General features: G+C 35.4%; 1 protein-coding gene across 1 annotated transcript; it reads left to right on the top strand.

Annotated features, from left to right (window-relative positions):
- The first annotated feature begins 634 nt into the window (after positions 1-634).
- On the top strand, positions 635-13151 carry LOC121430101 (ribonuclease P protein subunit p38-like). The gene is made up of 6 exons (XM_041627375.1): positions 635-810; positions 6552-6602; positions 7364-7495; positions 9748-9967; positions 10956-11160; positions 11996-13151. The coding sequence occupies exons 1-6, from the start codon at positions 686-688 to the stop codon at positions 12400-12402; spliced, it is 1140 nt and encodes a 379-aa protein (XP_041483309.1). The 5' UTR covers positions 635-685; the 3' UTR covers positions 12403-13151.
- The last annotated feature ends 1864 nt before the right edge of the window (positions 13152-15015 follow it).

Below are 15015 nucleotides of genomic sequence, written 5' to 3'. Positions count from 1 at the left end.
GTGACACAAGTAACAACCACCAGAAACAAGACCGGTATAAAATTCCAGTACTTCAAGACCAGTATAAAATTCCAGTATTTCAAGACCAGTTTAATTTTTAACTGGACCAGTAAGACCAGTTAGACCAGTAAACCAATTTCCAGAGTTACCAGCTAAAATTATACTGGTCTACAACTGGTCCGATACAGTGGAACTGTTTTTTCCTTCTGGGAATATGCATTCAAAGTAGGAATTAATGCAACAAATACCTCCATTAAGTGTTCATTGTGTTCATTAAGTGTTCATCCTGCTATGTAAGGCAAGCTTACGTAATATCTTGTTTTGAAATTTGCCTATCATGATGAAGAAATTTGACCAAAATTGCCATGAAGTAATTAACGAACTGGTCTTGGGTAACTAGCTTTCCTAGCCGATACCCTTTTTTCATTTTACTGTTTTTTTTACAACCTCATTACGTTACGTACGTAACGTGCCTTATCTTGAAAAAGACATCCTTTTTACGTTTTTCTTTTGGTCGCACATGATATCCACTCGTCAATGACAATGTAAGTGCCCCCCCCCCCGGGTACTGGAAATATTTCCGTGACTGGTGAATAACTTCTTTGGCTTGTCATTGTATAATTTCTGAGTTATGGAACGCCGACTGTGTTAATCGAGGTTGTTGCTTGAATGAACAATATCAAATATGTCAACTAACATTGCTCCAACGATTGGAAAGGGGGCAAAAACAGTCAGAAAATCCAAAGCAAAGTGTAAAGATTCAAAGGTTGTAACAAGGAGTGCTCTCACGTCACCATATGCAATAGAATGGTAAGATTATCTGCGTTGCCGTAGATTAGTCTTAGCCTAACTTAGCCTAGTCCGACGTATTGCATTCTACGTCGTTTCCGATACCCCACGACACGGACGGTGTTGAATGCTGAAATCGCATCACGGACATAGACTCATACTCGCCTTGCCCACTGACATAACATGCGAGGTTAGTAATACTAATCTCGCACAACGCATGTGATTTTATAATCATAGACATAGATGGCATTATCGTGATATTGGGAACCACCGTTCACTTCATACAGCAGCGCTAGTTTATTCAGTCACACGCACGGTTCCCTATTTCCACCTCCATTCACTTTGTACACAAATCTACGAGTGGTTCCCAAAACCACGATTTGGCCACATAGATCTAGTGGACTTTGACGTTTTCATTTATCACACGAATATGAGCATGATGAGGGAATAATAAATAAATAGTACACGCTATATTATAACTTTGTCTTTGTTCATTGAATGAGTGGTACACGCCAAAAATTTCAATATTTCTTCACTGTTAATGTTATTCTTGATCGTATGATTTAATTAAGTTCATTTTAAAATGGAATTGCAAATTATTTTTAAAAGTGTTTTTATTGCTTGTTTACCTCCAAATCTCAACCAGGATACTCCATTCGATCCGTCCTTAGTTATCCTTAATACTATGGTGGAAATTACGCAAACAACAATTAAAATGCGAATTTTTCCTATCGAACATTCTCGATTCAAGTCGTCGGTGCATAATAGTAAATTGTATGAAAAATCAACAGGTTGCATCTCATGTATATACTTATAGGTAAAGTACGCCATCTTTTGACAAGATGATGAGGAAAGCGGATTGAACGAGCAAGAAAATAATGCTGATCGCCTCGAATGCAGTTTGCAGTACAAGCTGCAGAACTGTAAACAAACCGGATTGTGAATAATATCGCGCGTCCTCTTTAGGCGAAAATTGATATCCACGCTGACCAAGAGGCATGTACATGAAGATAAAAAAAACCGCTTTATTATTTAATAAAAAAAAACAGCAAAGAGAAGTCAACAAACAATCCATATGGTTCGGTAATTGTCATAGCACAATTTGAAATCTTAGGTATAAGGGTAAGGCAATGATACATTATTTAAAAAAAAATGGTATGAAAAATTTGCATGCACCAGGTACATAATCCTTTGCATGTGAGATGAATTGAAGCCATGGGTGAGGCATAGCCATAGCCTATTAGGGGTAGAAGGAGGAGGGGTGGGGGTATGGGAGCCAGGGTGACCAGACTTCACAAATGAAATACGGGACATTCGACAAATTAAAGGTCAAAGAGGGCTTCACTGTACACAGCTCAGTCGACAGTGTTAGACTTGTGAAAAAATATAAAGAATTGGAAGGGAGCTAGGCCTAGGGTGAATCACTTGTTCACTGCTACCACCCTGCCTGTGGTGAATCTACAGGTAGGACTATGGACTATCATGGTATGCCAATGTTGTACAGAGCACACACATAAAAAAATCATTAAAATATCACTTTTGTGACCGAAATTACTAATTTTCAAACAGTTGCAATTTATTTTTCATTAGTAACTTGGGAATGATTTTTGTATTCACCAGAGCGCTCAAAAACTTGAATTTTGGGCATATTTTTTTGTACGCCCTCTAGTGGTGGAAAGTAATATGGCAAGAAAATTTTCATTTTTTTATCTCTATTATTAATTAAGAAAAAAATAATTTAAAGAATCAAATTTAAATAAGAGTCAAGTTGTATGAATAATAGGTGTAATGGAAACTGTCAGTGTAAAAAAATCAAGCATTTTCCCCAAAGAAAAAGAGAAAATAAGCCAAACATTGCCACCCTTATTTTGCCACACATGGAGATACAAGTGAGAACAAGGTTATATCATAACCTTGTTCATTGAATGAGTGGGGTGAATGGCAGAATGAAGGACAGAAAGAAAAGATGAAAGAAAAGAGATGAATTGACAAGGAAAGTAAGAGAAAGAAGGAAAGAACAAAAAATGAACAGAGAGAGAGAGAATTATTCAGGATATAAAGATAGATGGAACAAAAAAGGGCAAGCAGGAAGGCTAGAAGGATGAAGAAAGAAGGACAGAAAAGAAAGAAAGAGGTGAAAAATTGTCAAACTGAAGAATAAGATGAAACATCGCGGCATCATACACAACTATAGGGGAAGGCGGGGTAAGTTGAGCATAGGGGCAAGTTGAGCCACCAGCCCCAGGCCAATAATGAATGAGTCAGACATTGTGGTGGTGTCATGTATTGATGACCCATAGCATAACCCCTAACCCCACCATATTGTTTTCAACTTTGAAACAAAAAGTAGTTTTTTAGAGGGAAAAATATGAATTTCAGCCAAAAAAGTAAAAAAAAGTGTGAAATAGATAAGTGCTTTATAAACACACATGTCTTTAAATATAAAAAAGACATGATAACAACATTATTAGTCTAGGTATGGATCTTCATTTTTGTCATAGTCTTTTATATGATGGATGCATAATAAATGTGTGGATACAAAATTATCGCACTAAGTTCGGACTGGGGTAAGTTGAGCCAAACAGCATGGGGCAAGTTGAGCCATGGTAATTCCTATGGTAATGTATCTTAAAAAACAAACAAACCATAAAAATCGATTGAAATGCTGGCTGAAAGGAGCAAATTTACATGACTGCTCTTTTCCTTTTAAAGGATGTTAGTATTTATAGAGAATTAGCAAGTGAAAAGACTTTAAACAAAAAATTGACATGCTGGTTCTCCCCTCATACATTTTGTACATAGTTTTTGTGGCTCAACTTACCCCAGGTGGCTCAAACTTACCCCATATATGGGGCAAGTTGAGCCATTTGACATCGTTTTTTTCAAAGGTCACGATGACTTTCAGTGTGGGGATAGAAAGTTATATATAGGTGGAAAATATTTCAGAAGAATTAAATTTCAAGGCAAGGTACTTATTTCGACAAGATTATTATTCATATCAATTCTAACATGCAAAAAGCAAAAACTGTCACAACTTACCCCGCCTTCCCCTACTCATAATGAAAGCTGAAACAACGAGATCTAGTTATGAAAACTCAATAACTTTTTCCTCTGATTACGTCCCCAAATCAGTAATCTGAGAATTCATGATATAATTATAAAAATAAAGATTATTCATTTATTAGTTATTTGACTATTTTCCTTCCCATCATGGCATACCCCATCCCTCGGCCCAAGTATCACGTCTTGATACCAGTACTTAACCTAACTTTATTTATAAAGACCACCGCTGCACCCCGACCATTCGCCATACAGGGAAAGAAAGCTACGGGGTGGGACTGTTCTGAGACCAGTGCCGCTTCCTGTCTATTTTTTCAGGAGGAATGTGTGAAGTAAAATAGTCTGACTTACCAATTCTTGTGTTGACGCAAACATAGATTTTGGTTCTACTTAGATTCCAATGTCCAGTGAGTGAAATATCGTCCTTGAAGTAATGATTGTTTTCAAAATCGGGTAAAATCATCAGTAAATTTTTCAATATTCTCGTCTGGCCCATAGTCTCCTACGTAAGTACCTCAACAAGCCCTCTTGTGCTGAATAAAAGAAGGCTACCCACTTAACAGTGGTGACCACAGAGCTGGATAAAATAAGCTCCTACCCGTTTACGGTGAAGCATAATATTAAGAAGCTCCGTGATCCAGCGACTGTCGTCTTTTTCTCACCTGACACTCACCATTTTGTTCACTATTGTTTTTTTTACATAAGAATTATTGTCGGAGGCAGCGAAGGAGGGGGGGGGTACACATACAATACTCCTTAAATTTCAGGAGGAGGGGAGAGTTCCCCTAAATAAATAAAGAATAAAAGGAACAAAGACTGAGAAAAAAGGAAGAAATAAGAAATAAAAAGAAACTCGATTATGCTCGGAAGTGAGTGATAAAGACCACTCTAAGCTAAGTCTCACTTTATATCAAATGAAAACTGAGTAAAAACTCACATATTTTTCTACCTCTAATGAGAGTCATTCGTCTTGATTCGTTCAATGGTGTATAGTAGTGAGAAATCAAAAACGAAAAAATATGACAAAACCATAGAGGTTAAGCCACCCGTTTGGACGAAACTCTACTCGTGATGCATCCTGGTAAAGAAGTTTCGATTGCTTCTACTGAGAAAAATTGGCAATTTTGTTTCGTCTAGTCTCTAGATACACATGTCTCAAGAATAAAAAAAGTCCAAATGGCTATTTTTTTGCTAATCTATATTATGTTTTGATATTTTTAGTATGAGTATATCATTATCAAGAGCATCATATTTGCTTTCCTTTCCCTTACCTTTTTCTCTTTCTTTTTTTTCTTTCAAGATTGCTTGATCGAGTTCTTTTTATTTCTTTATTTCTTTCGTTATTTTTCTCAGTCTTCCTTTCTTTCATTTTTTATTTCTTTTATTCTTCATTTCTTTGGGGGAACTCCTCCTCCCTTTGCTTCCGCTGCCTGTGACAAAATTAATTCTAGTGTAAAAAAAGAAAAAAATAGTGAACAAATATTGAGTGTCAGGTGAAAAAAAACTTTTGTCGCTGGATCACGGAGCTTCCTAAATTTACGCTTCACTGGAAACAGGTAGTAGCATATATTATCCCGCTATGTGGTCGCCACTTAGCCTTAAGTACTCCGTGATGATATTTTGAAGATGTTTTTACATATAGTTTTACATAAAGTAGCCTTGACACAGTCCCCACACATGTCCAAGCGAGACATGTAAACACGGATGGACTTCCCTAGGAAATCTCTCTTTAGACTGAGAAATCACGTAAATTTATTGGATTTTTATATATCTATACACCTTCCTATGCCTAATGCATATGAAGATGGGAAAAATATGTTAGTATGAAAATGAAAAATGAGAGGTTTCTTACCAGACCGATCTTGTGTAGATCCCTCGATCCATTCGTAAACACCACAAATACAATAGGATTGACCCTTGAACCGCTTCGATGATGTAGCTTTGACAAGCTATGGTATGAAGTGCCGTTTTGAAGAACATTTCATAGATTAAATAAAATTTGAATATTGATTGTAAGTGATTGTTATTATATTTATTATTATTGGATTTTACCCCTGGATTTAAACCCTGGAATATATTCTTTGAGCAGCAAAACCTGGGGCTACTGTATATGCAGTTCATTTAAGGTAACCTTAAATGAATTTGTTGGTTGTGGCCCAGTGGATAAGTCTTCTGACTTTGAACAGAGGGTCGTGGGTTGGAATCCCAGCCATGGCGTAATTTCCTTCAGCAAGAAATTTATCCACATTGTGCTGCACTCGACCCAGGTGAGGTGAATGGGTACCCGGCAGGATTAATTCCTTGAATGCATGAGCGCTGAGAGGCAGCTCGAGCTAAAGCCAGGGTAATAATAATAACAACGCGACTCGGAATAGAATATTTCTAGATAGACGGCGCTATATAAATGCCTATTATTATTATTGACCTTCATGTATCACATTGCATGCAAGTCCCCCACCAGTGCTGGTCCCTGTAGTTGTTGGGAGGGAGTTGATGTAATCTTCCGATATTTGTAACCGTCCAATAGTTATACACTCTACTCAAATGGTATTGATGCTTTGGCTTTTATCCTTATTGGCTGTAAAATACTGATAGAAAACTGAAATTTTGAGATAACTTCTTGTAGTTACATGTATAACAAATGTTATATTTGCCTGTAAAGTCCTATTTTAATTTCTCCTCTATGGATATCATTGTAACAGGCCACCTCTCCCGAGTGGAGTAACTCCAGATATTTTATCAGAAATTCAAAGGTAAGAACCTACATTTCATTTCTTCATTTGTATTCTTTCCCAAAATTACTTTTCATGAAATTGTCAATTTCTATCTGTTAGTGGACTATTTATGATAATTTTTAAAGAAAACTTTCATTTTAGGTTCTTATTTCATCATTATAATTGATTATACTATATTACTTTTGTACTTTATCACTTTATCGAAATGCATACATTTAAGTTTTAATTTGAACCTTAATATCCATTTTCCCCCAAAACATAAATGTTCACAATTTATACTTCTCATTTTTTATAAGGGTTATTGATAACCAACCTTTGTGAATAATCCAAGGACAAATTAAAAAAAAAGGTTTTTTCTTCAAATTAACAAAATATTATTGGGTTGAACCCAATCACAAGGTGTGAAATAAAAACTCAGTAAATGGGTCAAATGAATGATAAAAAAATTGCAAAAGTATTATACATAGATTTTTTTTAAAATTCAGAAATGGCACAGCATACTTATTTGCAAATGGGAATATATTTCTCAATTTCAGTAATTTTCTTCTGTCTTTTACAGAATCTCATTTTGGGAGTGTATCCATATTTTTCGTTTTTGAATTTATAACACCTCTACTCTACTTTATATTAATTGAAAAAAAAAACACATGTGAAGTAAATATAAGTAGGCCTAAACATTAGTTTAAACTTAAATCCCAGCAAGGATGGTAAATCTGCAAACATTTACAAAACAATGGATTTATGATAATTTAATTTTGTTTGTTTTTCTATTTTTCCAGAACATTCCAGCCTTTGCAATGCCTACTTGGAAAACGAAAATGCAAGAATCGGAAACAGACCAAGAAACGGGAGGCAGAAACGGAAAATAATCCAGAAAGAAGGAAAGAAGAACAAAGAAGATCAGCACTGAGGTAAATTGAAATGTCTTGACAAGCAAAATATATTAAGGCCTATATCACTGTGGCTAATAATAATAATAGTGATAATAATAAAGGTATATTTACCCAGGGTAGCCACTTCAGTTCCGAAAAACTGTTCTCCAGCGGGCCCTGCTATTATAATTACCCAGCTAAGCTAGGCTACCTATTCAGGTGCACACAGCTTTTTGAGGAATTACTTCCTGCTAGTACCCATTCACCTCACCTGGGTCAAGTGCAGCACACTGTGGATGAATTCCTTGCTGAAGAAATTATGCCATGGCTGGGATTTGAACCCACGACCCTCTGTTTCAAAGTCCAGAGACTAATCCACTGGGCCACGACGCTCCATTCGTTAATGTTCATGATGTTATATGATGATTATTTAAAGGGATACTCCAGGCTTAAAATAATATGATGTGAACAGATGTGAAAGAAAAATCAGACAAACCAGACACTGACAATTTGATCAAAATCGGACAAGGAATAACAAAGTTATGACTTTGTAAACATTTGCATAATACCGGAGAAACAGTTCGAGGAATGTCTTCATGAATATTCAATGAGCAAACTTATGGTGTCATATCTCCACTTGTTCTTTTGTATTTTTTTATATGAAATTTGGTTTATTCATTTTGTTTCCTCCAAGAACTAAAAAAAAATGGATTGACAATTGATTTAGTGCATTAGATATTAATTGCTGCAACCTTTATTATTATAAGTGAGACATATCATTCACTCGAAGTATGAAAAATATAAAACAATTATGGTTTCATGTAAAAACTAAGAAAAAGAAAAGTGGGGATGTGACATCATCAGCCCACCTACTGAATATTCATGATGGTGTGCATATAACTGCTTTCACAATATATTGCTAAACTTTAATATTCAATTACCCAGTTATTTGTTATTAGATTTTGATGAAAGTTACTCTGTTTTTTTTTAAGATATAAACTATTACAGCCCAGAATACCCCTTTAATGATGATTGAAAGTAGTTGCAGTAAACACTTTAATGAGAAACTCTGTAAAACCAAGATTGATTGTCACTATATCATCATGGATCTACATGTAGCTCTGGTACAGTCACGTAAACTGAACTTTGTTAAATCATGAAATCTAAGCTGAAAAATGCTCACACTACAGATTGCTTTATAAACAGATAAGCACATTGGGGACAGTGTATTGTTTTTCCTCGGAAAGACCTGACCTTTGACCTCACTCCCATGCCATTTTTGCTAATTTCTCAGCAATTACAGTCAGTTTCTTTCAGAATCCTTTGGCACAAATATTTTATTTTTTAATATGAAACAGACACTTGGGTGGTCATTTCATTGGATTCTGTGTGAACACATTTTGAAATTGTTATCACAACTGGTATTTATCTTTAAAAATAAATCCCAGTTGTGGAAACTATCATTTTTTTTAGTAGAGAGATTCTGGCAGGTAGATAATGAGTTATTAGGCCTACTCAGTAATTGACAAGGTTACTGTATTACTCAATAAATGACAAAATAAACAAGCAATATGGGGTGTTTGTTTGCTTTCAAGTTTATAGGTCAAGGCCTTGAAAACAATAAATTGATTTGATCAAGTAGAGAAAAATCAAGCAAGCATAACCCTAATGGTTTCATAAAAGAAGGGTTGTAAAATAGGAAAGCTATAGCATTTTAAGGTTTTGCTAATTTAAATATGCACTCTCTTAGGCAGTATCATATGCTGATGAGGATCGTGTGAAAAAGGAATTGTTTCAATTTCTTTCTGCTATGTGTAAAACATGATTGTCTCCAGTCCATTTACTATGATCCGTAAAAGACTTACTTGATAATAATTAATTCTACAAAAATCAAACTGTTTCAGATTTCGTGTTTTGAAACTCAAACAATTGAATAGGCCGCTCACTCTTTTGCATATCACATGTGCCATGCATACATGTACATGTATAACTGGAATTGAGCGAAAGCTTTAGAACATCATAACTTTCCTTTTCAATGTTATGCTTGTTTGATTGTTCTCTTTTTATTCAAACCAACAGTTAATGTCTCATTGTCTCTCCCCATAATGACTTTGTACTTCACAACTTCAAAGTCATTTTTCTTCATATTAAAATGAAGGTAATGGCACTGTTGATTATCCCTCTCACCATAAGAATTGCTGCATGAATTCAAACATTTTTGTCATAAAACTTTATTCAAGGTCATTTGTGCATTATTTTTGTGAGATATTTAATTTTTGTTTCTCTCGAAGGTCACAACTTGCGCTTGGGGTCAACGAAGTCACCAGATCGTTGGAGAAAGATCAGCTCCAGCTTGTCATGGTCTGTCGGTCAGCTAAGCCTGACCTTATGACCTCTCATCTCCCGACCCTCAGTGCAACTCGAGGATGTCCTGCCATAGCAGTGTTTCATCTCAGTAATACCTTATCTCCTCTCTTGAACATGAAGACCGTCCTTGCTATAGGTTTCAGAGTAAGTTCTAGCTCACTTGGACTGTAGAAACACAGCTGGTCTTCTCACATACTTTGGTAGCGTCGTGGTGTAGCAGTTTGGACCCATGCGTAGTAGTAAGAGGGTCATGGGTTTGAATCCCCCTGTGGCCTAGCATTCTTTGGCAAGGCGTCAATCTACACTTTGCCACTCTCCACCCAGGTGTTAAATGGGTACCCGGGAGGATGTGAAAGCCTGTAGAGTAGGCCTAGCTATTGAGTCTTAGAACTCTGGTTGGACTACTCCCCAGGGAGTGGAGAAGGTGCATTCATTGTGTGCGGGCATGCCAGAATCCAATGACCAGGGTGATAATAATTGCAATGTAAAGCGCTTAGAAACAGAATGTAAAGCGCTTAGAAACAGAATGTAATAAGTGCTATGTAGATGTAACTATTAGTATTCATTGTTAATACTACATGGGCTAAACCCATTGGCTCGTATTCTAACCTTGTGTTTATTGGAAACTCTGGTCTAAAATTATGATATACCTATCAATAGTCAAGTTTAACACATTTTTTCAGTAAAAGTGAGATTTTTCAGCTAATTTCACACTTAAACCAATTATGACCCGGATATAGTTATGTTATATTGACTGGCATTATGGGAGATACCATTCACAAGTACTGACAGTATATATTTCTCAAAGCAGTCTCAGGTCCAATGAGGGTATGGTGCGGAATGATCTGAAGATTAATCTCAGTCAATATTGTCATTGTTATAGCTGTATGATGTTTAATTCAAGCAGTTATAGCAAATGATAAATCTGTTTGCCTGTCGGTACGTCTGATTTAAGAATATTCATGAACTTGAGTGGGTAATCCTGTTTAAGTAATTGTGACATCAATTGTAAGAGCGCAACAAAGATGTTCTGAAGTTTTTACCATTATTCCAGATGAAGTTAATTGTAATTGTACTGTCTTTTCTGTAATGCCTAATACCCTTTTATACTTCTGTTTTCTGTTTCCTGTAGAAACCTTCTAATGATGGAGCAAACCAAGACTTTGCGGGTCTTGTGTCTTACGTCAGTGGAAAGTGTCCTGACATCAGCATTCCCTGGATGGACATGAAGAACCTTCCTCTGGAGGAACTAGCAGCAGAACTCTCCAAAGATATCTTCAGCCATCAGAAGACTTCCACCATTGACCCAGTTGCATCGACTGGGGAGTCCAACACAGGTACTTCTGGCAAATTTGGTTTTCTTCTATTCAATTCAATTCAATTCATGTTCAACTTCAATTTCAATTTCAAATTCAATTCAAGTCAGTTAAATTCAATTCAATTTGAATTCAATTTGATTTCAATTAAATTGAATTAAATTAGATTTAATTAAATTCAAGTCAATGCAATTCAATTCAGAACAAGGTTTATTGAAACATAGCCGAAGCCAAATGGCTGAATCAGTAAATGTATACAAACAATTTATTAATTCCAGTGATGTCTTTAGCAATCAGAAGAATTCCACCTTTTTTTCTCTGTACACAAACTGGGGAGTCCAACACAGGTAATTCTGGCAAAACTGGTTCAATTCAATTCATTTTAATTCAATTCAAGGTTCATTAAAACACAGTCACAGACAAATGGCTGAATCGGTCATGTATACAAACAATTTATTGATTCCAGTAATGCCGTTAGTTATCAGAAAAATCCAACCTTTTGATCACAGTACATTAACTGTGGAGTCCAACTCAGGTAATTCTGGCAAAACAGGTTCAATTAAATTCAATTCAAATAATTTCAATTCAATTTAATTCAATTCAGTTTAGTTCAATTCAATTCAATTCAGTTCAATTCAGTTCAATTCAGTTCAATTCAATTTAATTCAATTCAAGGTTTATTAAAACACAGTCACAGACAAATAGCTGAATTGGTCATGTATACAAGCAGTTTATTGACTCTAGTGATGTCTATAGCAATCGGAAAATTTTCACCGTTGATCTGTTATTGTTATTTTCATTAATGATATTATTATTGTTATCATCATCATCTTAATTATTATTGTTATCTATACAGTTCGCAAAGACTTCCAGATGGAAACACAAGTACAGGAAGGTACCGAAAGGACAGTTGGCACTGGGCTCGTTCAAAAAGGTGAAAGCAATATGGACAACCAAGCAGGAATGACCAAAGATACAATTGGAAGTATCGTGAAAGAAAGAGACTTGCTTGGAAATCAAGTGGCTGAGAACCCCTGCCAAAGTGAGAACACTGCTGTTGATCCATTTACACTACAAGCTCAAGGAATAAAGAAAAGGAAGCTGTCGGAAATAGCCACCTCGCCCGGAAGCAATGATTCCAAGAGCAAGCGGAACAAGACGACAAAGATGCCATACAAGCCTGCAAATGTTAAGCATGTCAAGGTTACTAGTAAAGCATCAAAAGGGAAGAAAGGCAAAGGGAAAAGAGGTAAAAAGAAGTGAATTATGTTAAGAACAGCAAAATTGTGAGTTCTTATCCTTCTCTTTTTATTTTATGGACAGTGAGGTTTTAGACAATGATCACAATCGTTGATTAAGTGCCAAACATTTAATGAAGGAATATCATGATTTGCAAAGTCTGCAAATGTTAAGCATGTCAAGGTTATCAGTAAAGCATCAAAAAGGAAGAAAGGCAAAGGGAAATGAGGTAAAAAGAAGTGAATGATGTAAAGAACAGCAAAGTTGTGAGTTCTTATCCTTTTCTTTTTATTTTATGAACAGTAAGGTATTAGACTATGATCACAATTGTTGATGAAGTGCCGCATATTTAATGAAGGAATGTCATGATTTGACTCAATGCTGCAGAAGGGGCAATGTTTTACATTTATAGGTCAACACACTGCAAACCATCAAAAGCTGGTGCTATAACACTACACATACAAGAGCAGTAAATACATATCATGCCGCATGACATTTGCTCTGGGGACAATTTCTCTGCTGTGAATTCCGGAACGGAATGAATAACTTCAAGCCAGGATTTAATACTATACCCTACGCTATCCCCAAACCTAACTTCAACCCTAACCCGTACCCTATATCTCAGATGAAATTAAGCCTGGAGCAATTGTCACCTGTGGAGCAAATGTTTTGTCACCATTTTGTCAATTCAGTGTCTTTTGGGGTTTTATTCAACAGAGTGTATACATGTACTACATGTAATACTTTTTGTTGAAAATCGTTTTACCATTCCCCCTGAGTGTTAATGAATACTTCATTGAAGTGTAGCAAAGATTCTTGGTTTCAGGGCTTCTAACGTCATGTAATTTTCCGTTTCCAATTCTGGTAAGTGGTAACCTTGTAATAAGTTACATGTTTCAATAGTCACATCAAATTCTACTACATTTTATTTCAGTATCAGGTTGGAGACCACTTGTGAGGTGTGTGGTGGCCTTAAGTTGAGTATTTGACCCAAGTGTATTAAGAGTTTAAGACTCTTTTCTTCAACAAATATCTTAAAAAAAACATATTCTTGGAAGTTGCATCAATGACAGCAGTCCCAGCAGATTTGACATTATATATAAATGAAAGACATAAATAGGAAATGAGAGGGAAGAAAATGATGATGAAATATGAAGGAAGTATGGAGCACAGAATTTTCTGTGCTTTCATTAAACACATTTATATGAAAGTAGGTGTTGAAGTAAGCTTGTGCCTGATTATTTGGTGTCCCTTATTAGTCCAGTAGATATTTTTCATACCTGGAAAAGTTGTTAAGTACAAGGTTTTTTTGTTGATTTGCGTTCTAGATGGGTATTGAAGTAAATTCAGCTTGGTTGCCACTTTGGCAACCTTGAGCATTTTTTTTAATTAGCCTAATTAGCATAATCATCTAATTAGCATATTACGATATGTAATATGCGACTTCTCTTAAACCAGAAAGATTAAAAACATAAATAATGTCATTTTACTAAGAGGTCCTGTGACGAGGAATCGATTTATAGCAATAGTTCAAATATTTAAGTAATGCAATTATCGTAATCAGCCTAATTAGCATAATGAGCTAATTAGCATAAGTGTAATATGTACGTATTTGTGGATGTCTATCAAAAAAATTCCCAATATGTAGATAATGCATCTGTTTAAGGGTTTTCTATAGCGAGGAATTCATTTATGACATTATTTTTCAATTTTAACCAATGTAATTGCTGTAATTAACATAATTAGTATAATGCACTAATTAAGACATATACATGTACATGTGTAATACATATAGAAATATATATTTCTTTGTCATTTCATATCAAGAATGTCCGAAAACATGGTTAATACAGCTACCCTATGCTTGTTTTCTATGGCGAGGAACTCATTTATGACATTATTTTTCCCTTCTTACCAATGTAATTGTCGTAATTAGCATAATGCGCTAATTAACATATTACATATATGTGCAATACATACATTCCTTTGCCATTTACGAACGCAAAGCGCGAGCAGAAATGAACTGATGGAAAAGAAACCTGTTAAAGTAGCATTTAACAATCAAATAATGCGAGCGCGAAGCGCGAGCTGATTTTTTTTTACATTTTCACCTAAAGAATGGAAATTCTAAGCACTTTTTGTAACTTAAGCAGAATAGGTATATAAGTAAACAATTAATGCGAGCGGAAATTTATCGAGATTTAGTCCTATAATATTTACTGAACGAGACACTCAACATATTCATGTTTAATTTGTGGAACCTGAATAGGAAGAGTATCTATATTGCGAGCGCAAAGCGCTAGCAGAATTTTTTTATATACGTTTTGAACTGGTACCTGTTGAAAAGGTACCTGTTAAGGACTGCTTGCACTTAGCCATGAAGGCGTTACATATTTCAAAAATAAAAAAAATGCGAGACGAAGCGCAAGCTGAAAATTTTTGAACGTTGTAAAGAAAGAATGGAAAATTTTAATCAGTTTTTGTAATCGTGAACAGGATAGCTATATAATTTAACGATTGATGCGAGCGCGAAGCGCGAGCAGAAAAAAAATCGAGATTTAGACCTAAAAATGGGCCACTCTGTTCATGTTTTGTAAATCATCATAAGGATGAGTAATATGGGGTCTTCCTACATTA

Source organism: Lytechinus variegatus, chromosome 16 (genome assembly GCF_018143015.1).
Source record: "Lytechinus variegatus isolate NC3 chromosome 16, Lvar_3.0, whole genome shotgun sequence".
Taxonomy (NCBI): Eukaryota; Metazoa; Echinodermata; class Echinoidea; order Temnopleuroida; family Toxopneustidae; genus Lytechinus; species Lytechinus variegatus.
Note: the sequence above shows the minus strand (reverse complement) of the source record. Positions and strands in the feature narration are given on the sequence as shown.

Bases quoted from the DNA above. Each gene is read 5' to 3' on its own strand.
- LOC121430101 (XM_041627375.1), top strand. From the start codon at position 686: ATGTCAACTAACATTGCTCCAACGATTGGAAAGGGGGCAAAAACAGTC. The intron at 7,496-9,747 runs GTAAATTGAAAT...TTTCTCTCGAAG, and splicing joins CAAAGAAGATCAGCACTGAG to GTCACAACTTGCGCTTGGGG. The intron at 9,968-10,955 runs GTAAGTTCTAGC...TGTTTCCTGTAG, and splicing joins TCCTTGCTATAGGTTTCAGA to AAACCTTCTAATGATGGAGC.